General features: G+C 37.6%; 2 protein-coding genes across 8 annotated transcripts in view; one reads left to right on the plus strand and one right to left on the minus strand.

Moving 5' to 3' along the window:
- Positions 1 to 10,316, plus strand: part of LOC115905844 (neurabin-1-like) — a 41,551-nt gene extending 31,235 nt beyond the window's left edge. For 5 of the 7 annotated variants that reach the window (XM_030952529.1, XM_030952527.1, XM_030952526.1 and 2 more), the window contains exons 17-19: positions 1,498 to 1,614; positions 7,239 to 7,427; positions 8,768 to 9,387. In XM_030952529.1, the coding sequence (XP_030808389.1) occupies positions 1,498 to 1,614; positions 7,239 to 7,427; positions 8,768 to 8,935 (474 nt within the window). In that variant the 3' untranslated portion in view covers positions 8,936 to 9,387. Of the gene's footprint in view, positions 1 to 1,497; positions 1,615 to 7,238; positions 7,428 to 8,767 lie in introns of all 7 variants that reach the window. The other 2 variants (XM_030952530.1, XM_030952532.1) reach the window with 2 other exon arrangements.
- Positions 10,317 to 10,849: 533 nt separating this feature from the next.
- On the minus strand, positions 10,850 to 23,823 carry PDK1 (pyruvate dehydrogenase kinase 1). The gene is made up of 11 exons (XM_030952535.1): positions 23,606 to 23,823; positions 20,309 to 20,450; positions 18,781 to 18,852; positions 18,081 to 18,265; positions 17,706 to 17,795; positions 17,339 to 17,416; positions 16,655 to 16,731; positions 15,879 to 15,977; positions 14,870 to 14,980; positions 13,590 to 13,703; positions 10,850 to 13,462 (listed from the first exon to the last, which is right to left on the minus strand). Exons 1-11 carry the CDS (start codon positions 23,721 to 23,723, stop codon positions 13,322 to 13,324), a joined length of 1,227 nt encoding a protein of 408 aa, XP_030808395.1. The 5' UTR covers positions 23,724 to 23,823; the 3' UTR covers positions 10,850 to 13,321.
- Positions 23,824 to 23,874: the final 51 nt, after the last annotated feature.

The raw sequence follows: 23,874 nt of genomic DNA on the forward strand, positions 1-23,874 counted from the left end.
TCATTTTCAGTGCAAGGAAGAACAGTGTGGTATAAACTATATCCTAGTGCTTTAAATTATAGGAAGCATACCTATAAAACCTCTTCTGTCCAAATTCTATGCTATTCAAGAGTCAAAAATCCTTGCAACTGGCTCTAAATGCTTGAAAGGCATTTATAAACTGATTAGGAGCAGAAGGAGGAGAAAATGCTACAACTGGTGCTCAGATGCGTTACTTTTGGCTATGTTTTTATTATTGTACCTCTTAGTTTAGTTTGTCTGAGTTGTTCTTGATTTTCTCTCTAAAGGTAGAAAGAGTGAACTGAGGGTGGCTAAAAGAAAAGCTCTTAAATAGATTTTCAGTTTGGGTTGAAGTTAATTTGAGAATAAGTTGATGGAAAAAGTATTCAGTTGTTTCTGGTAATAATTTTTACATCTAAAAGACTGAAGAAGACCTAAAATTTAATGTAATTGATAAAATAATCTACATGGTAAATAGAACACCATTTCTCTGTCAAGAAAAGTACTACACACAGGTAGCAGAAAAACTCAAGTTGTGGGTGTTTTGTGTTCGTTGTGTTGTGGTGGTGATGGCTTTTTTCTTGAGCATTGTTGTGGTGTTTTTCAGGCTGAAAATGTGTATTAATAATTTAGAGTATAAGGGAGTGCACTTACAAAACAAAAATAGAATAATCCAGAAAACTGAGATCTGCTGAAATTGAAATCAGAACACAAATACAGAAGTGATAAATGAAGGTAACTACAAAAATGTAGTTCTCTTATAAAAGCACAACTAACTGGAGAAAAATATCCTTAAGATCAGCTTAATTTAGGATCTCAGGTTATTTATGCATATAGGGATGTGGTGTGGCATCCTTACAAAGTGTAACTAGTTGATTAGAGACTTAGAGAACATTAGAGGAAAATACTGGTAAATAATTACTTACTGTTTGTAGGCAGCAAAGAGTAGTGCTGAGACATAAGTCTTTAAAAAGGCAAAAGTAGGAGGCATGTTTTTGGCAGAATTATTTTTCACTCACTAGTCCAAAATATTCTCAAGGTCACAATCTGAGTTGGAAATGGAGGGAATCAACAGAACGCTACCTTCTGAAACACATTCATAGTGTTTGTGGAGGTTTCAGTTTAATGAAAGTTCATCATGAATAAGTCCAGTAAATGCATTTTAAATTACTTCTCCCACAGTGTGGTATGCCTGCTGAAAAAGTAACTGATGCTCTTCCTTGTGTATTCTAACACCATTTCAGGTTATGACTGATTATCTGCACAAGTTGCTCTTATTTGGGATATTGCTTTAAGTTTCTTACTGCGTTTCTGAATTCAGAAGTTTAACAAAAAACAAGTCAGATGCTTGATATAGTTAGTACCTTTCATATGTGTTCTAAAGGTAACTGAGTCATACTGTTTTTTTAACCAAAAATTAGATTTACTAGAATGTCACCTAATGACCTGCTTTTCCAACAAGTGAGTTAATAAAACATTATTTCCACTTGTTTGCAGAGTAGAATTGTCATAGATGATACATACCATAGCAAGCCAAGTTGTGAACTTTCAGGGTTAGTGACAGAACCAAATCTGTCAGGTCGTTCACACACTTTAACCTTCTCTTCAAATGAGGTGAGTTTCAAAGTGTGTATATGTGTGTTGTTGATGTTGTTGTTCACACTACAGCATGTTTCATAGAAACAGATGTGTGTAATGTGAAACTAGATGGCCGTTCCATATTTGAATGTTGAAGAGCGCTATAAAGAAACTGTTAAATGAGCTAAGGACACGCAGTAGTGGATGACAGATCAGCCTGTGTGCTCTGAGTCTCGTTATATCATAAAAATTGGAATGAACTCACTGATCAAATAGAAGTTTTTAGTTTTAAGTATAACGCTGTTCTGTTCCACTGATTTTAAGTAACTTCTTGGGTGAATTAAAACTGCAACATTTTTGACCTCGCCTTCACATCTTGTGGAGGTTTGTTTTACGATAAAATTTCATATCAATAAAAACAAAAGAAAAAAGTCAGAAAACATGGTGGTTCTGATATATAGGTAGAAATTAGACACCTGAAAGTGTGTTCATTCCCCTGGAGAACTAATTCTTTTGGCTACAGCTGAAACCCAAAGTCCACACTTCGGTAGCATTCTGAGATACTGTCTCTTTTGGTGTTTGACTGACGGACATCTTAATAAATTAAATCCTTTAGTTTAGGAAAACTCATTAAAAACAGAACATCGTTATCTTATGTAAAATTAATTAGAGGGCTTGCCAGACTGGTGGTTCATGAATGTAATGGGATTTTTATTAGCTGTCTTAAGTCAGTCATTGGTGAACATCTTATCCCAGTAATATATAGAAAGTCACCGCAGTCTTACAAACAATGTTATAAATTCACTGACATAAAAATCTGAGGTGTCAGAAATCATATAAATAGTTTACAGGTTGCAGTAGTGGATTAAGTTTTTGCAGGTTTTTTTTTGAGATAATAGTCTTAGATCTAATGAAAACCAGAGGAACTCCAGTTAATAATCTATCTTTGCAAGTACTCCCTGCAGTTTTTTTAATGGAATGCTTCGTGAATGGAATATGTGTTTCTAAAACTTTCAAGGAGTATAAATTATAAGGCTTTATTATAATGTCTTCTTGAATATTGTTCTTTGATCAGTATTACAAACTTTCAGTAGATTTTGGATTCTAAAACTAAAAAGCAGTTTATGACTAATTGTCCATGTGTAAAGTGATGATTTAAGCCTCTTTTTATTATAGACGAGTTCCAGTGTTCTGTCTAGTGCATATGTCACTTATTGTCCTGGTTTTGCGTGACCAGTGAAAGCTGTTTCTATCTTTTCAGTAATTACATTGAGTATCAAGGGCCTACTCTGAGGAAAACAAGGAACAAACTCTGAACTGTTTCCTCGTTTGGAAAGCAGTATGTGTGAACAAAATACGTAGTTCTGTTCGTTGGGGTTTTTTAAAGTTTGTAGTCTAGATCTGGGAAAAGTAATCCATCTTACAGCAACTTAGGGTATTTCAAATCACAGAATCAAAGGGGTTGGAAAAGACCTCAGAGATCATCAAGTGCAGCCTATGACTGGACTTGAACACCACCTTGTCAACTAGACCACTGAGTGCCATGTTCAGTCTTTCCTTAAACATCTCCAGGGACAGTGACTCCACCACCTCCCTGGGCAGTCCATTCCAATGTTTAATCACCTTTGCTGTGAAGAAAGGCTTCCTAATGTTCAACCTGATTCTTACCTGGCTAGCTGAAGACTGTCCTCTTGTCTCTTGGTGCCTGGGAGAAGAGGCTGCCCCTGCGCCTGACTACACCCTCCTTCCAGCAAGTTGTAGAGAGTGATAAGGTCCTCTTGAGTATCCTCCAGGGTAAACACCCCAACTCTCTCAGCTGCTCCTCATGGGATTTGTGCTCCACAGCCTTCACCAGCTTCAGTGCCCTTCTCTGGACCTGTTCCAGCACCTCAATGTTCTTTCTGAACTAAGAGGCCCAGAACTGGATACAGCACTCGAGGTGTGACCTCACCAGTGCCCAGTACATGACAATCACTGTCCTGGTCCTGCTGGTCACATTATTCCTGATACAGGCCAGGATTGCCCCTGGCTTTCTTGGCCACCTGGGCACACACTGGCTCATGTTCAGCCGCTGTCTACCAGCACCCCTGGACCTGTCCCACTGGGCCACTTTCCAGCCACTCTGCCCCCAGCCTGTAGCACTGCATGGGGCTGTTGTGGCCCATTTGTAGGATCCAGCAGTTGGTCATGTTGAACCTCATGTTCTTGGGTCTGGCCCATCCATGCAGCCTGTCCAGGTCCCTCCGCAGGATTTTCCTACCCTCCAACATCGATATTCTCACCTAACTTGGTGTTGTCCACAAATTTACTGAGGGTACACTCAATCCCTTCATTCAGATCACCAATAAAGATACTGAACAGGATCCTTAACTTAAGCTCTTACTAATTTCTGCCTGATGGCTGTTGTCCAGAGGGGTTCATAAGTATGCCGCAGGAGTCATGCTAGCCAGTGTAACTCCAGCTTGCAGAGGAGTGGACTCTTGCACTCTGCCTTATAAATCCTGGAGTTGTTCGGAAACTAGAGATGGAAACACCTCTTAGACACCTAGCTAGGGGCAGCACTGAGGGGTCTGCCTCTGCTGGACAGGTGCTCACAGGCAGTTTGGGCACGTGACTGCCTGCTGAGAGTTCAGTTGTTAGTAGCCAGCTAGTTACAGCAGAGACACTTCACACAGATGGTTAGCAAGCTAGTGGGTAATCCTTCTAATGTTCCTAATATGCTAAATGGTGTGGTGGCAGTGGTGTTTTCTTGGGCTTTATATTTTTATCTCCAGAGCCTTTATTTGCTTTCTGAGTCACATGCATTTTTATGCAGGAGCACATGGCTTTCTCATGCTTCCATACCTTAGAAGTAGTTTTAGTTCTGCTTTCTGAATTTGCAGCTGATCTCTTTCCTGTGTGTGTAGTGGCTGTTTTGGGGACTCTTAACTTCACTGTACAAACACAGCTTGGCATGTTCCTTCTGCGTCTGAATGGACATTTGAGGGAAAAAAAAAGATGCAGAGGTATTATTTAATGACCAATAATCCTTACTCAAAAATTGGTGTTCTTCATCTTATCCTTCTACAGTTTTCACTTTCCTTTACTCTGAAAAATAGTCACAGGTTCTTTCCCTAATGTTGTAGTGAAAAATTCAAATTTTATAGTATTAAATATCTGTGAGGAGATGATGTCTGTGTTTTAACACAGATTCAGATGTTGCTACAACTTCTGGTTTTAGGGTTCTGTCTTTACCAATATGAAGTAAAAGGAGTTTGTTAGCAATTGATGATGCTGAAGCTGCAATTCATAGCTAAGCCTGTAGAATCCTCCATAGTGCAGTCTGTTAGATGCTCTAATCTGTGCTGTTTGGACAAATTGGTTTAGAGAGTCCTCAAGATTCTGTTAGGGGACAGCAATTCTCTGACAAAATGAAAGAATCTGAGTCTCTTTTTTTGACAAGAATACATCTTCAGGTACTTTCACTCTGAAATTACAGAAGGGAAGTTCTTGCATGGCTTACACAGATTCAACAAATCTAGAGTGAGTTCTAACTGGAATAAAACACTTCACACATTTTTTCATGTAAAGGAGATACATAGATACATACACACCCCCACTTCAAATTATAAAAGTACGTTGATATATTAAAAAATATGTATATGACAGCAATATATTTTAGTATTTCTTCAGTGCCCTTCTCTGGGCCTGTTCCAGCACCTCAATGTCCTTTCTGAATAGAGGGGCTCAGAACTGGACACAGCACTCAAGGTCACTGATAGACCACACCTGAAATACAGGTACAGCCTAAAATGCAAAGTATTTCCCCTTTTTTTGTACTATTCATGAACACTTGTTAGTATGAGACAAAGTTGCCAATATATTTTTTTTTAATTGCAATATCAGGTTGGGGAGTACTGTTAGGTAAAATTATTTAAAATAAATGTGCATTTTTAAATTCCCCTGCTAATTTATCCAACTAATCTTCTTTGTATGAAGCATCTCAAGCTTGATAGCTTGGATAGAAGACTCAGTTGTCTTGATACAGATGCTGTATAGAGCACTTCAAGCCAATCCTCTTCTAGAGCCCTTTGCTGTTATTTTATGCAAATTGCTATTCTCCTTTCACACATCAGTAAGGCAGATGCGTTCATTATATCTACATAAGCATTTTGATTTGGATAAGGAGTTCATTTTTGAAATAAATATTCTGATTGTTCCCACTTGCCTTACTTTGATTTATCTCAGAAATCAAATCAGATGTGCTCCAACAGTAGTCTTGCTACGTTCCAGCTGCTAGTGGCCATTGAGTCTTTGTGATCAGACTCAGGCTATTTGGAAGTGAAAATCCTTTGAAATGCTTGTAGTGTGGATTTTGACACTCAGCAGAAACTGTTCAGCTCTACAAACTCATTCCTATTTTTATGGCTTGCCTCTTAATGTAGCCACTGTCCTTTGTTTCACAGACCAGGGAAAGCAAAACCATTTTGAATATGTGTAGTCCTTCACTACATTGGAAATTTGAAAATTCTGTGTTTCCCCTCATATGTGTCTTCCATCCTGCATGCTCAGATCCATTGTGTTGCATGATCAGATCATGTGACAGGCCTACATCTCACTGTCTTTGACTGGTAGTCACCACAATCATTTTGTTACATCAATCAGCTCTCCCAAATATTCCATCAAATAAGCTGGATTTTGTGAGATCCTTTTGGCTGGCAGCTGTAGTTGTTCACCTGTGATTTAACATGATCATCTCTCAAATCTGTAACTAGAAAACTCCTTTTTTCCATGTTTTCTATTTATAAATGCATGTAAGGCCTGCTGGAAAAGGGGAACATATTTTCTGCTGTTTGCAAATATCTTGGATGAGAAGTCTGCAAGTCTAATGTAGCCTGTACTCAGTCATGAGCTGGTGAGAGATGATTCTGGATGGTTAGTAAAATTTCAGTTAACTGATGTTAGTCATTCAAGTACCACACAGGAATTTCTTCTCTGCAGACACTGAGCTCTGTTGTGTAGCTTTTCTTTTGTGATGAAGTAACAGTGCTTCAGGAAAACAGCAGTACCTTTTCCCCTTGGAAGCAAAATGAAATTGAAGCAGGGTGCCTCAAAAGCTCTGTGAGCTGGCAAAGTGTATTTTCAGTGGACGTCTACAAGCTGCTATGTTTCTGAAATGGTCATCTTCTATTTGGGCAGTCCTTACAAAATGTCAACCTAATAGCATTAGTTCAAAGAACAAACAGTCTTCTCTTGACAAATGTACAAAATGTAATAAAACTGTACCTAGAACACTCACCAGATTTACTGGCTACCAGAATTGTTTTTATTCTGGATTTCCATCACTTAACAATAATAATAGAGTTGAAGTGCTTGATAATTCTTTATGCAGTGTAAGGTAGCATCTAACATCAAGATAGAGCTACCTTAACCAACTAACTGAGGAAGTGTGTTCATTGTTTGGATAGGTCCAATTTACCATTTATGTTCTCTTTCTGACTTTGTGTTGTATGTTGAAGTGTCTTGTTTATAGTAAATTAGGCAAACTGATCTCAAGAACTTTAGTTTTGGAGTAGAGCATGTATAAAAATGCACTTTGTTAACCAAACTCACCTGACAACTGGAATTCAACATACAGTCAAGTAAAATAATGCTTATGGTGACTTTTCTCAATTGGCTAGGCATTGGATGATGAATTTACAACAACAGGAAAGCAAAATCAGTGGCACAGCAGACCTATTTCTGAATGGACCACACAGCAAGTATGCCACTGGTTAATGGGAATGAACATGGAGCAGTATATCACAGAGTTCACAGCTATGAATGTAGATGGACAGCAGTTGATGCAGCTCGACAGCGAGAAGCTGAAGGTATGCGTACATCCCAGGACTGATTTGTAACTGTATAGGTTTCACTGCTTATTTAGACATATTTTTAACTCACAAAGTCAAATTTCCTGGTTCTGTGGCTTTTTAAGGGATAGAGTTACTTGCTCTTGTTATTCTGAGTTGCTTTTGAAATACTTGGAGAGTGTATAGTTAGGTGCTAATTGGTAATTGATTGTAGAATTAAAGGCTGTTTATAGCCAGAAAAATAACAACTATTGCTTCCTTGAGGAAATGAAAGGAAGCATATTTGTCCAAGGAGTCTTGATACATCTGTCACCAATCTCAACTAAGGTCATACCAAAACAAGTTCTGGCCAATTTAAATAGAATTGCAGGATCCAGTTTTAGAAATCCGTTTCTTCAGCATTTCGTCTTCAAATGGGAAGGCTGAAATCCTATCGGTGACATTTTAAATGTTTCAAGTTTTTACTCCTGCTCCAAATAACATATTCTGAATCTTCTGAGCCTTTTCTTGCCATATTGCACCTGGAAGCTGTAGTATATATGTATCCCTTATAGTTCTGGTAAATTCCTGCAGTTTTTCTTTCTTATTAGATTATGAGACTGCATTATGGACAGGCAAGGTGTGCAGCTAGAAGAGGTTCATTGGTCTGCTCTGGCGTAAGGCAAATTATTATTAATGATCAATAGCAGAATGTGAGGGGCTTAGGGGGAAAAAAGGTGTTCTAACTTCAGTCTCCAAAATGTGCCTGCATTTTAAATAGACATGCAACACTAAATGTCCTGTATTTTATAAAATTCCGTGCGCACAGAGAAGATACCAGTGGCTGGCCTGTCAGTGGCTGTCCCCAGCTGCGGAGCCTTGGGCGCCGTGCCCAGAGCTCCGTGCGCGCCTGGCGCCCGTCGGGTGACCGGATCGCTGCTGCCACCTGCCGCTCGCAAGCGGAAGTGTGCCGTCCGTGTCCTGAGCCGCTTCCTAGTAATGCACCTTAAAGTCCTTCAAATTAAAGAGTTGTTACCGAGTAAAAATTCCTCGTGTGTAAAAAGAGCTAAGAAAATATCTGGACACTAATACCAATGATGTTATTTTCTGGGAGTTCGCAGGGGTTTACATGTTTGTAAATGCAACACGAAATTGTTATTTCACAACTGAAGACCTAGCCTTGGTTTTCTTACCCACCTTGTTACCCAGATAATTATTTGCAGTGTTTCTGCGGCCCTGAATCTTTATTTTTCAAATAAACAGACTATCTTGTCGAAAAGCGAATAACACTTTCTTATACTGTTTATGCACAAGCACTGTTAACAGTGCTATTGAAAAAAATTACTGATGAGGTTTTGTCTTGTTTTCCTCCTCCAAAGGCTTTGGGAGTTACTAGTCAAAATGACCGATCAACAATAAAGAAAAAAATTAAGGATATTAGAAAAACACAGGAAAAACTGGAAAAGCAGAAGGAAAAGGTTCAAAAGAAGGAGAAAGAAGTTCGCAAGACTGGCAGAGTTGTGGCCACTCTTGAATCAAGCTGCTAAAATGACCATTTTATTTTAGTGCAAACTTGCCTAATCTGGAGGAAGTTCAGCAGATTTGTATATAATTGTACAATTGAGGGAGGAGGGAAAGTGCAACAGTTCAATGTGGTAGGTGGTTTTTTACTTTTTAATTGTGGTCCCTCCCCATTACAGCCCAATAAAATGAAATAACGTTTTCAGTATTTTTATTTCTAGTTGACTCTGCCTGTACTAATGGACAATAATTTAACTTTCTGCCTTAAGTAATATTTCTGCTTCTAAGGTGTCATATGCCCTTTTCATTAAATCGATGTTTGTGAAAAGTAGAATACTGTTTTAAAAATCATTCCAGTATTAGTCAACTAGCATTTGATAGAGCTGAAGGTGATAGAGGGACAATAGAAAAATCCTGCCAACAAATTCAGTCTGTGACAGTCTGTTTATCTGTTGCCACTAAAGATGTATAGTAAAAATTAAGTTTAAGAAATGGTAATGTCAAATTAATTTAAAAAGAAAGCATGTATTTCAAATTTAGGAATATTTTAATTCTTTTACTTCCAGAACTTCATTCAAAGTTCACTTTAGCAGCACATCATTTTTGAATTCTGTGTGTTGCAATTTACTGAGAAAATAACAAAAAATACAAAGTAGTTTTCACAAACTACGTATCCTAAGCATAATACTAAGTTTTCTGTACACTACCCATATGGTGTTGGGACAAGGTTTAAGCCTATAAATAAGATCCTTTTTAACCTATTTTTCCTAAATAATACATAGTTTTATAGATTTATGCTATGAATAAGATCAATTTGCAATACATGTATTTCTCTTTTCTACATGCGACAAGATTTTTTGTGGACCAAATTTATATATTTGCTAATTTTAAACAATACTGTTTTTCAGACTTCAAATACTGAGGGAAGAATTGTAGGAAAAATTATCACTGACACCCCAGGTTTCTGCCTTGTATTTAAATGTTCAGTTGTAGACTACAGATTATTTCTCTTTAAAGGAGGATTTGATTCTTGACATAGCTTAGAACATGACTTGGTGTTTTGTATAATTACATACTATTTTCTAGGCATACTACAAGAGCACTTCCTTAATTTAGATTATTCCAGAAACATAGACTAGATTAAATACCAATTCCACCCTAGAACTGACTAGAACAAAACTTACATAGTTCATTTATGTGGACCAAGTTCTCCTTTAAATCTATGGACTGTTTTTCATTTTAATTAAATGAATGAACCTCACTGTTGGTGTTTCACATTTATTATTTTTTTGTATAAATGTCTTAAGAATTTCAGCAAAAGGACTGTGTGGAAATGCTTCTGCACACTAAGCATTTCCAAAACAAAGTTTGAAAATCTTGGTAATAAATACTTTTTAAAAGAGATTATATTTCAGTTTTATGCATTATTTGGTCAAGATTTAACTTATTTACTTTGTTTACAGTAGATTTGAGTTGTGTGCCAAACTTACAGACCTTGAAACAAAGAGGAATGCTGCCCTACTGATGAAAGAGAAAGGAATTATAAGTATGGAATCATCAAATACTGAGGATCTCCCATGTAAAACCACCATTTAATTAATTCAGTCAAGAAAGCTGAGTGTTTTCACAGCTAGAACATAGAATATTGCTAGAACCCCATACTACCTTCTTTCTTTAAGCGTACTGTTGCACCCTGGGAAGTTTTCTCCTGAAGGAGACTAGTGGAAGTGATGGTTTCTGAGGTTTCCCTGTGTGCAGAGCTGTTACAGGTAAGGAGGGGCCACAGCAGGGATGATACACTCCCCTGGCAGCCGAGCATGAGAACACTGATGATCAGAGCCCACAGCGTTTAACATCTGGTGGATGTTGAAGGAGAGGGCTGGATGCACTGAACAAGCTCAGTACCAAGCTACACAGTCACCCAACAGAGTTTCATTTTCACAACAGTTTTAATGAATAAATGCAGCAATTCTTTCAAAAAATTAACACAAACCAAGATTAACTTTACAGTGCAAGACTGAGCTAATTTGCATACAAAACTATTATTCTCAGCATTTTGATAGTATACTACTTTTCTGTAGTCATTCACTTCAACTTAACCAGTGTGCTTGCAATGACTTCAGTAAAGTAATGAAAATACTAAACACAAAAGTTGTCTTCTGCACTTCTATTTAAAGTTATCAAAGATCAAATTTTTAACTATGATTAAATATTGTAAATCAAACCACGGTGCATTTGTGTTTCCACCACAGTTGTCTGGGGTTGCAGGCAAAGAGATAACTACAAATATAATTATACAGCAAGTTGCTCTGGTAATCAGAATTCAATTGGAAGTTAGCTGAGAACACGAAAGAGACTTTATTACAGTAATATCTAAAATACTTAATAGACTTTATAGAAAACAAACTGTTAGCTTTTCTTCAGAAATACCGCTTGTAGTTGTCCGATGTTACTAAAATCAGTTGAGTTAGTTAAAAGATTTAAAGGCTAGAATGCTCAGCTTCAGACCTGATTTTTTTAAAGCCCTTGCTGTAACTTTCAGCTTTAGTTTAGCAAAAGCAATAGCTGCAAGTGTCCCTTCCAGCATTTGTACAGGCCCCATTTTAAACTATGTGGCATTTCTCACATCTGTTGCAGGGCCAAAGAAGAGAACAGCTCTCAGTTCTCTTCAACTTGTAGGCCTGCAGATTGAAAGGTGTGCCAGTTATCAGCTCACATCCTTGTAAGGAAGAATAGGGGCCTCAAGGTGCCCACAAGCTTGAGTGGAATAGGTAAGCCTACTGATCTGGTGGCAATGAAGACACAATAATCCTCCCTCAGACTGTCTGTATACAGCCCAGTCTGTAATGCATTTCTGTTAAAGTTATCTAAATTAGCTTAACCAGGGTATGAAACCATTTTGTTGTTTTGCAGAACTTGGCTAGGGAAGTAGCAGGTGATAAATCTTGAATCTTGCTCAGCTGCAACTAGAGTAGCAAGACTTCAATTTCCAACATCCTACCTATCCCCTTCACTTGTGGTATCTCACCTTCTGCTCTGCACAGACATAGTAAACTAGCAAAAGCTAGGCTTATTGTTTCTGAGATAGAGTATGCATGTCTGCTGCAGAACAAAACCCACAGAATTACATGTAGTTTAATTAACTGAGAAAAGGATTGGTTCCCAGTGGCTTTAACTGCATCACTCCAAAAATGCTCAGGAATGACAGGGATCGAGGTGCAACACAGATGTGTGTGATTTGAACAAAGCTCGTACATAGGCATTAAGTTGAATTCTTAATTGGAAGGACTCTGTATCTGAAATGTAAGATTCATTCCCCTCTCTGTCTTCCCCTGTATGTTGTGATTTGTCTTTGATTAACATATTCTGGTTATCATGTTTATGTTATAGTGTCACTTCCAGTTACTACAAAAACGAGGCCAGAAGCATATCACAAATGCAAAGGTATTTTCAAAAACTGTTAATTCCACTTATTCTTACTTACTCCTGAGAAGACAGTTTATACTATCAAAGTAATAGAGATGCCCTATTACAGACAAATTTTAAGAATCTGTTTATTAAAATAGTTTCATTTACAGCTGTATCTGACATACCCAAGTCTGAGATCTTACAAAGGTCAGAATGTTGATACTGCATTTTGGCATGACCTATAGAAATACAGCAAATGCAAGACTAACATTTCTCTACTGTACACAAGCCAGTGCTGTTTTTTAATTCACAATGATCAGGGCAAGGTAAGTTTTTCACATCTATTATATATTCACATTACAACCAAAGAAATAGAACCGATGCCACCACATACCTGAGATACGTTATACCAGTAGTAGCAGTTAAAAACACTTTTAAAAAACTTTTATCCCTACAGAGGTGTGATTTCTACAGCTGAAAACACCACCTTGATGTAGGCAGTGTATGTAGGCAACATATCTAAGTTTGCAAAATTAAGCTTCAGCATGCTTAAGATAAAAGGAAGTGCCATACACTTGCAAAGGTATAGCAATGAGCTCAATATTTCTTACACAAATTTTTCATTAATCTGCAGAATTGTACAATGGAAGAATGTTCCAGTGAGCTTTCTTAATAGTTTTTCTAATAAAATTATTTTTTAATAATACAAATTAATACCAGATGTGATAGCTGTGGCATTGATCCCTGTAAAAACCAAAATATTGTTCCTTTGACTTAGCTCTGAAAGCAGTCATAAATACAAAGTGAAACAAATGAAGTATGACCATTTTTTAGAAGTGCATGTTTGGGGGTTTTGGTGGCTGTTGGTTTTTTAATTTCAGAAAAGCCTCATTACATTCAGATTTAAAATTACTTTCACATATCAGAAGTGGCTCACAATCATAAATCAGGTCTTCTAAATTCCCTTTACAGACAAACCTACTTAGGAGCTGCTGAGGAAAAAGCTACATACTCCGAAAAGTGGTCATGTCCTTTGGCTCACTGCTTGGCACACACCAGTCATCAGCTTCATGGTTTGCTTTATAATGTTTCCAGGCTGCTTTGTTGTATACAGGGAGTCTTTCAATTGATTCTGTTGATAAGGCCTGTAAGGAGAAAAGGCTCTAGCTGATGATTCTTTTTAATTGAAGTTACCATAACAGGACAAGGAGTTCCATTAGCAGTTCAGATTACAGCTGCTGATAAATGTAAAATTAGAGTGTTACAGCATACCTTGATGTAAATAACTGCATCTGTGCCATAGCCTTCTAAGGAATACAGTTTCAGGTCTCCTTGGAAGTACTGTGCATACAGACGTGATATGGGTAAGCCATAACCAAATCCAGCCTGATCAGGAGAAAACGTATACTTCCATTAATTGCATCAATCAGTGGCATTTTCTGTTTAAACTTAATAGGTAAAATAGACAAACTAAGCATGATGTTTGACAGTAACAGGAGTTCAGGTGTTAACTTATGCCATCCCCCAAGCTATTACATACCCAAAACAGAAGAATGCATGAATGATTGTGATTATGAGAAAACTATTTGATTTCTTTGTCAGGCAGGGCTGGTAGGTAACACTTCTTGCATTATTTATGGTAGCTTTTTGAAGAGATGCCATTGGAGAAAACTCTGCTGTGTGTCTGCATCACACTTCATGGAGCTACTAATCTTAAGTACTCAGAGTTCTTAAGTCAAATACAAATCATCATCAGTATATATAAAAAAGGTTCAAGACACAACGTATATGACTTTGAGGCTTATACTGAAATTCTACCAAGCCCTGGCTGCAGTAGCAGGACAGAGCCCTGAAGTGTTAAGTGTGACTTTTTTGTTTAAATACTAAATATTTTGTTTAAATACTAATTTTTGTTTAGGTTTTAGAGGTAATCTCTCAGTGAGCTTACACAACACTCCTCTGTAAAGATCTCATGTTTAGTAAGTTGCAGAGTCATCTACATGCAGAACTACATATATTTTTAAATGATGCAGTATGGGAGAATAAATACAGGAAAGCTGTTCAGAAATTCCGATTTCTGGGAGCTTAGGCTTTATTTCTTGTGCATTTATTACATTCACATGAGACCAAAGTGGATTCTTCATATGCCCTCTCACATCTATGTACCTTCATCCTTGCTGGGGGTTGGTACAATTGACTACACAACACAAATGAATATGGCCTTGATCTAAAGTCACTGTTACAATTATTCTTTCATTCAGTGGCTACAAATATAATTCTGAATCCTGCTCTCACTGTAGTATGTGCAGCATAGCTGATTTTTAGATTTAGTAGAGAAAACGAGAATCTTGAACCAATTTTGAATAATTTTTGGTATTTTATGCCGTTTTTCAGTTATTTTTTGAAAAATACTTTAATTAAGCTTGAATTAAGTAAAATTCAAATATTACTCAATGTAATATCTATAAAATCAGCATTTCATAGCTTTAGCTAAATGGTTTTTGTGACAATGAGACCTGTCCAGGATGCCATGGTATAAAAGTCTTGCTTACCAAAGGTGTAGCTCGTGATGTCTCAACACGAGGACGTGGTGCTGTTGAATACATATAGTTGAACAGTCTGTCAATTTTCCTCATAGGAACACCACCACCACGGTCACTCATCTGGAACAAGAAGGAGCATTTAGCTTTATATCCCCGAATACAGTTTTATAGAAGACAGCTTCTCTCAAACAATAAGGCAGAAAAAATTACAGTAAAGTATTATTTGAAGGTATGTTACAGATTTTCCTACTAAGTTACAGATTTTCTTTTAATTCTCACCTTCAACAATGACCAAAGACAGATGAATACTTCCCTTTCATCCTTTATCCAAACCATTAAATAAAATACTGCCATAAGAAGCATTCATAATCTCTTGGAGAAAAGGAAATTCTGCTTGAATTGTGCATTACTTTTATCTTGTTCATCACACACTTTTGTCTGAAGTCACTATCTATACCTTTCAGCAAATGCTGAATACTGCCATTTAAATATGATTTACTAAAACCTGTTACTTGAAGGAGTAAGTCAAAGGAGTTACTTTACTACAGTTTAGTTAGACCTGTGAAAAACACAGTGCTTGCAGCTGGTCTTTGAAATCAAAGATGAATGTTGTACAGAAAAAAGAAGGGGCAAACTGTACTTCAGGAGGTTTGTTTTGTGTGGAATATACAATATATATTTCCCTTTCTTCAGTTGTTTCACACCTGTATAGCTCTGTCATTGTCACTTAGAAAATGTTGACGTTACAATTGTATAAAGATGCTACTTTAGTCATGGTTGCTTCTAAGCTAGGCAAGACACAAGCAAGTACAGGATTCTATTGCAGAGCTCTCAGTGTGACTGCAGCCTCTTCATGAGGCAGTATGTGAAATCCCATAAGGGCTTTTACTTACATACATCATGACATACAATCTATTGAAGGAACCAGATCACCAGCTCAAGTTACTTATACGCTGCTCATGACAGGAAAAGAAAACCCTAATCAAAATAACTTTCAGAATAGTAAAAAAATTAGTACCTTCACAGTTAAATCCTCATTTCCCAACGTGATGTGTACATGAATTGCAGGATAAATGCCTCTATCAGCATGATGTTCCATGGTGGCTCTCATTGCATTCTGTAATTTCCAAGTACAACTTAAATCCTATTCACTTTGTATATTAACTTAAAATATCATTTAGTAGTTATTTTTATCATGTATTTAAGAATCAGAACAAATGTATATTGGTTTAGAATGGTTTTTTTAATATTCCTAGTTTATTCAGTATCAGTATATATTTAGTTTATTAGAATACTGAGACTTCAAATATTTAATTTTTTTAAAGGAAACATGAATAGTTTAATGTACAGCATTTGTGTTCTAGAATTCTTTATAATGCACATAGTACATGCAATATGGCACAAAGTCCAAGAAAAGACTAGGAATAAACTGCTGGAGAAAAGGTCTGTAGGACATGTTACGTATTTTACCAGATTTTAAAATACACAATTTATGGGATATCTCACTTGCTTCATTAACTAATGTCTTCATACATTTTAAGATTTAAACTGTCTATTCAGAAGGTATTCAGTGGCTGGGTTAAAGAGATACATCTTCCAAAGCTGTTCATTTTGTATGCAGTTATTGTTTCGCTAATAGTACAGGGCAGCTGTGTTGCTGCAGTCAAATGGCAAGAAGTTTGCACTTGCAAAAACACACTGTGATCTAGAATCAGTTTCAAAAGTCAAAGCAACACAGTCTCAGTAAACAAAGATGTAGGAAAGAATTGTGTAATTAATGGGAAGTGCACAGACCTTGAAAAGTTCAAAAACCATGTGATAGAGATGTGATGGCACGTACACCACTTGCATAGGCTGTCCTGGTGATTTAGCTGGAGAGAAGAGAGTCTAAATAACTAAATGGCAAATGAGATGTCTTTTATTCATTCCCACAGTAATCCAGAATGTGGATTTGTATTGTTAAATTTAAAGAAGGAAAATTTAAACAGAAATCTTTCGAAAAATTTTATGTTAATCAAAAGTCATAATCAAGATTTTAAAATGTTGCTTGCTGCTTTAGAAATTAGTCTTAAAACCCACTATGTGATCACTGACTAGGGCATATCATAGTTGTTTTCAAATATCCTCCTCATAGGTATCACAAAGATGGAACAGAAAGTCTTGTATAAATCTTTAATGTGCCACCAGAAATGCAGAGAGGGTGAAATGCAGTAATGTCAGGTGAAGAAACATGAAATCTTAGCAAGGGAAGGAGCCTGCTAAACTTTGTTATATCAACAGCTGTAGAATCAAAAACTTCTACGCATGTCAGTTTTCTGATTAAAGAGAGGAATGGGGAAAGCATTCTGCCAGATTAAAAAAAAAACAGTAGATACAGAGAACACATGAACTATGTGAAAAGCAGAACATTTCACCACCAGCTCCTTTAGAAGAAGCCATCATGATGTTCAAGAGCATGCCTCATCCACATTCACTTACAATTCAACTCTTCAAGGATAAGTTCTGGAGAGCTCATGTAATATAAATCACAAAGTCTCTTGGCATTTTCATAGCCATCTATAATAAAGAACACAGGAAGTTACATTTCCCCCTCCCACCTTTTTTTTTTTCTCCTTTAGAATCTACAAAAATAAAATTTTTGGAAGTACTGAGCACTGTCAGGGAGATTTGTACTTTTCAGAAAAACTGCACTTAAAGGAAAAAGAAACAAAATTGTATTTCACGTCCAATAAAACTTCTGTTCCTGGTAGGCAAAAACAAAACAATATATGCATATCAGGATGTGTATTTACTCTTAGTATAGACTTCCGTGTAAGTTTTCGGGATTCTTAACATCTGAATTTACCTTTAATAACTTCAACAACATTGCAGTTAGGATCAATGCTTCCAATATGTTTTGGATGAGCTGGATTAATTTTCCCACCAAACAGTAAAGCTGCCAAAAAAGAAAACATCATTTAATATCCAGTGTAACTTTATAATTTTAGTTTGTGTCTTCCATTTTGCTAAATAAAAAATTTAGAGGCAATCTATAATTTCAGTCCTTACCATACTAAAAATCTTACTATTAATAAATATTTTAGGAATTGTATGAAGAATGAGTTATAAATGGCAAGGCAAATAGTATACTCCTAGGTGGCACCTTAGTACATATTGAGCACTTAAAGGAAAATACAGTTGACATGGTACAGACACCATTTGCCCTCCTTTTGACACTTACAGTGTTGATTAAGGAGCATTCTGATTGAGATGCGACTCATGTAGAAGCGGTCTAAAAAATACTGCACGTTCTGGGAGGTCACTGGATCAATGCCAAAGCTTTCCTTGTATTCTATTACTCCTTGAGCCATCGTAGGAATTACATCATTGTGGCGATTCCGGATTTTTATCACAGTATCTGTAAAACTAAAATGAATTCATTGTTACTATTTCACTTTCAAGGGAATTTAATCCTCCAGCAAACAGTGCCTGTCTACAAAAATGAAGACTTACAAAAATATCACATCTGCCTACTGCAGTAAGAAGGCAGGCCAGTCTTTACAGCACATTTCAGGTGACTAACATTGAAACAATCAGTAATCCACTATTTTGAATGTTTATAAAATTTTTATTTATTTATTTATTATCTTGATTCTACTAAGAGAAAGAGAAAACTGTGCCAACTGTTTTCATGCAGAACAGTCCATGCCTGTTAAATGGCACTTCAGGTCAGCCAGCACAGACCAGAGCATTCTATAGAATGACATTATGCTGAAGTGCTTAATTTCCTGTTTTAATGTACCCTCCTTTTAGGGACAGGGGATGACATTGCTGCAGTTCTTCTGTAAAGATTTGAGATAGGAAATTTTTTTTCAGCTACAGATTTTTTGCCAATTCTCCAGTACAATATTAACAAGAAGTATGTGACAGCAAAGCCTTACCTTTGAATAGCCCCTGAATCTTCTGAGCTTTTGTCCTTAAAGTCAAGAATCTCCTGAAGACTTTGGACGTACCTTTCAATGAAACAAAGAGGATAAAGATAATTTCTAATATGCCTCCCCAGATCTCTCTGGTTAGCAATCTGTGGTCTTCCAATGTTGTGTGTTTCCAAATCATTCTACCTGTGTCCCTGTGAATTTTGTTAGATTCCTTTGAATCCATTTATGATGTTTTCTTCCAAAATTTCCAGAGCAATGCATTCCACAATTTAATTAGAATGCATAAAATATCATCTTTGTGTTTTAAACCCAGTAGGTGATCACTTATTTGCAGCCCCTGCGTGTTCCTGTTAGTAGAAAAATCTTTCCATTTGTGCATGATTTAAGTATTTCTGCCATCCCTTTCCTGAGATACGTATTTTCCAAGCTGAACAATTCTATTTGGTTTCTCTTCACGTAGAAATTGTTCCAACCCTTTGATTATCCCTCTTGGTCTTTTCTGTTCAGGATGGAGCTGCATGCAATTCAGGGGAATAATGGGCTAACACAGTGGTACAATTATATTCCTACCCATTGTTTATTTAGTTCCTAATACTATTTTCCTTCTTGCCATCAACTGACATATGCAGAAAAATATTCCCAGTACCATCAACATTTCTTTTTCCATTGTAAGGAAGCAAGCACACAGGAGAGGAGGTTCTTCCCTGTGTTCTACTTTGCATTTGCCCAAATAGAATTAATTTCCCATTTGATCAGTGTATCTAGTATCATGAGAATGTAAGCATTTGTGTTTCAGTAAGAATTCATTAAGCTGTCTTCATTGATACCTCTTTTCATATTCAGTCATCTAGTCAATCCCACTTACTGGCAGATTTTGGCAGATAACTTTAAAAGCCTTTACAGAAACTCTTGTGCCTTTAGCAGTTGCCAAGTAATCTCTTTGTTTTGCTTTCATCTTTAAAAAGTTTATGCCTAAGTTCCTTACTTGGAAGCAAACTTTACTTTTCAAATAATGTCTTTTTTCCTTTAATACTTTCATGTTCTCTCTGTTGTTTTATGTTTTGGCTTTGGTAATTTCCTACTGCTTTTTCTTCATATTTTCTATACCTTTACTCTCAGTCTGCAATAACCTGTCTTGTAAATGGTTTCTGTTATGTTTTGCAAGCATTTTGTGCCTTAGTTTTCTTCTGTTGTTTTCTTCAACTAGCTTCTTCACTATTAGGTTAGTTCCCTATTAAACACTCTTCTGGTGGATTTTTTAAAAAAAATTTTGATTCCTCATACATGAGTGTGTGAAATACTTAATGATTTTTTAATTCCCTTGGGGTTCTCTAATTGCTCCTAAATGCTTTTTCCCCACATCTGTAAATTTAGTTTCTGATCACATTGGTATATTTAGCATCTCAGTATTAATACATGATGTTCACGTAACAAGCCTATGAATGTCCTTTCAGCAGAAGAGAGTGACTTCCTCCAACTTGTGTATATGCAGGAGGTCACCCTTCAAGGAATGGAATGTCACTGTTCTTACCAGCTCTGCACCAGCTGCACTGAAGGTGTTCTTAGGAGGTTGTCTGGAAGCAAGCTTATTTCCTTCATTATGTTTGCCAATCTCACAGGCAGCTCTTGTCGCAGAAACATAAATGAAGTCTTTTCACAAGCATTTTCAGATCCTAAGATCAATATGACATCAGAATGAAGTCAATACTATGGCAGAGAACTGCACAAACTTACTTTCTTGCATAAGAGGCCTATACCTTGATTTCAAAGCAGACTCCACCAGGCTGTTTTTTCATGGCAGCAGCCCACTTGTATTTCAAAATCTATGGCATACTGAAACCTTCCTGTTGCAGTAATGAGAATCTTCAATATATGAACAGAAACCAATGCAACAGTTTCAGACCTATACTGTTCAACTTTAAATATGGCTTCTATCCATGTATATGGGTCATTTTATTTGCAGCAAACTCTAACCAGCACTGATCCAACAGTGTCATTCTGAGCATGTCAGAGAAGCAAATGAAACCAGCACAGGAAACTATTTATGAGAAGGATGCTTGAGAAAGTATCAATAGTCCCATACACCCTGCTTTTCATCACTGATCTTAGTGAATTATCATAACTCATCCTCAAACACTTTCAGAAAATAAATTCAGTAATAGAGATCTCATTTTCAACTCAATCTGTTATAGTTTAAATTCAGTCTTACCGGAACAGAAGTCAGTTGAACGAATTCACATGAATAGTGAGAAAGAAATGGAAGAAGGACAGCTACTCTGCTTAGCCATTAGGATACTAATACATTTACATTTTTACATTTTTAAAAGCTAGAAGTGTAAATACTGCCTCTTTTGATAACCGACCTGTCCTTTTGTAAGAACAAGTATCATCTGTGTGGGTGGCAATTAAATGTATTATTAAAATCAAGACCTGCTTGTACTCCCACAAAGCTTGTTTTCCTAGGTGAGAAAAGAAGGTGCAGCATGGGGAAGAGACTAAGGAATGCTGCACTTCATTCTCAGCCAGACTTCTTTGTAGACTTAAAGACTGCCACATAAACAGCTTCTGAACCTCCTAACCTGCCCATCTGCTGCAGTGAAGTGTATACTTTAGGTCTGGTGTTTCAGAACATCTATCTCCTACAAATTAACTCCAGTGTTACTGCTCGGTTCACTCCTTCCATTTGGCACGGGGAAGTTGGGGAAGATTAGAGGAAGGGATGAGGAAAGAAAAAAGGAAGCTGGGACTGCCTTAAACATGAAAAATCTTCACCACATTGAAATAGAGCAGTTTACTTTAAAGCATGCAGACTCAGACACATAATAAACTACACTGATGAAAGAATGTCAGTTAATAAAAAAAGTGAATAATTTACAAGAAATTCCTCCACAGTGGCACTTACCAGCATTATGCACTGTCTACATATGACCTCTGCCTAGAAACCTTTCATTCTTCTCCCTACTCAGATCGCACAGGCATGACTGTTACTGGCCTTTCCCTTCTTGGGTAAAATTCCAAGAACAAATCAGACTGGAGGTATTAAACTGTAAATATAATCGTTAAATGCCTCATACACTCAAAAAATTACATTTCATTAAATAGTTTTTGTATCTGAAGGCCTTATCTTTGCAATCTTGGGTCAGATATGGAAGGCAGTATAGAGCAGGCAAATTGAACAAACAAATGACTCTCTTCCCATGTGCAGCTACAGTCTATATCTAGGCAAAGAATGGATAAAACTCCTACAGAAAATACTGTGGTCTTATAACCCAAGATCAGACCTGAATTTGCTTACAGAATATTTCATTTTTTAAAGTTAGCTTTATCAGATTTTATTATTTCGTCTTTGACTGTTCTCACTCTTGCAAAAGGAGAAAAAAAAGTCCTTAATGAAAAGACCATCAGATTATAATGGCTACAGAATGTCTTACAGAGAAATGTCTCTGTCTTGCAGTCTTTTTTATTTCTGTTACTAGTTTTTACTCTCTGTAAAGGATCTGTAAAGATTAAATCTATAGGGATTAAATCCTTAAGCAAAAGAGAGGAAAAAAATATTGTAGAAGTTTTCAAGATTATTTTTACCTTATGTTCAGGTACTAAGAGCAAAAAAGTAGCCTATCTTTTGACACAAGGAAATAGTGTGCCTTGAAAATAAACATTGATTTTATGGCAAGCATTTTATCAGTAATGGTAAAATAATACAGGTCAAAGCAAACTCTGAATTGCAAAGTTCTTTGCTTAAAAGTACAGCAGCAACAGAACATATGGTGAAGTTCCTGTTGGAATCTGGAGTTTTAAATGTCAGATACATTTCATTGCCACAAGTGACACACTGAATAGATGGATGAAGTGATAGCAGATAATTTTGAGAAAATCTTCTTTTTAAGTCTTCCTGCTTATACAAAGTTTGGGGTTCTAGGATTAGTTCTCACTTAGGTTTTATTTGCAAAACTATAAAAAAGCCATGAAACTATTAACTAGTTAAATATATAACATGTAAACATGTATGCACAACAAAGTGCCTTGGGTACAGAAACAGAACATACTATAGAATGGCGCCCACCTCAGGCTTTGAAAAGGTGTCTCAGTGTGACTTACACAACCTTTCTCTATTTGCTTTGAAGCAGAATAGAACAATTCCTGTGATCCCTTTTCTTTCCAAGCTGACAGTCAAACCTGGAAGCATTAGAAGTGGTTTTGGCACTGAGTGTAAGATTGAGTATCCTGTTACTGATTTACTCAGTTTCAAGGCTAGATTCCAAAACCTCCAGGATGGCACCCGTTGTCTGCATCCTGTTCCTTTTCTCACACACCTTTTAAAACGGCAACATTTGGCTGGGGTGTTTCTGTAGGGCACAGGCCAAGTGACTGAGCAGTGATGACTGTTCCAGCCCCTCGGTGCCAGCTGAGGCTGAACGCTTCACGTGTTTGGAAGATGCCTTTAAAAGGCTGCATGCTGCTCAGCAAAACGCTTAACCAGTCTCACCTGTCTGAGTCACTGCTCTAACGCTACAGTTGTCACAGCTGTTCCCATCCTCTCCCCAGCACTGCGGGCTCTGCAGGAAAACACCCAACTAGCCTGCTGGTGCCAAAAACTGGAGTTTTCAGCTACATTTCAACCTTGACACAGTCGCGGTCTCTGGGAATGAGCCAACTGGGCTCCCTTGCCCCAGAAGGAAGCAGAGCCCCTTTCTGCCAGAAATGCAGCATTAACAGATAAGCAACAGCCGGGCAGCGCTGACGGGGTGAGGGGTCGTGGCCGTCCCGCTCCTCACAGGCACCTGTGGGAGGAGGGGCAGCGGTCGAGGGCGGCTCGCCGAGGACTCACCGAAGTCCAGAAATTGCTTCATGGAGAGCGGCGAGGGGGAGAAGCGTGAGTAGAAGTCCACCTGCTGCGGGATGTTGCCCGGGGCAGCGCCGCGCAGAAGAGCGCGCAGCAGCCTCATGGTGCAGCTCCGTCCCCTCAGCTCAGCCCGGCCCGGCCGCCATTTCCCGCCGCGCCGCTCCCCTAGCCCCTGCCCAGGCCGCGGCCGCCTCCGCCGCGCCGCCGGGAGGAGGTGCCCGAGGGGGGTGGGTGTCTCCGCCCGGCCCGGCCCC

This window comes from Camarhynchus parvulus, chromosome 7 (assembly GCF_901933205.1).
Source record: "Camarhynchus parvulus chromosome 7, STF_HiC, whole genome shotgun sequence".
NCBI lineage: Eukaryota > Metazoa > Chordata > Aves > Passeriformes > Thraupidae > Camarhynchus > Camarhynchus parvulus.

Coding starts and splice junctions, on each gene's coding strand:
- PDK1 (XM_030952535.1), bottom strand. CDS start 23,723: ATGAGGCTGCTGCGCGCTCTTCTGCGCGGCGCTGCCCCGGGCAACATC. Junction 14,981..15,878: donor ATGAGGATTTAACTGTGAAG/GTACTAATTTTT, acceptor TTCTTGTTCCAG/ATGAGTGACCGTGGTGGTGG. Junction 13,463..13,589: donor ATGCAGTTATTTACATCAAG/GTATGCTGTAAC, acceptor TTCTCCTTACAG/GCCTTATCAACAGAATCAAT.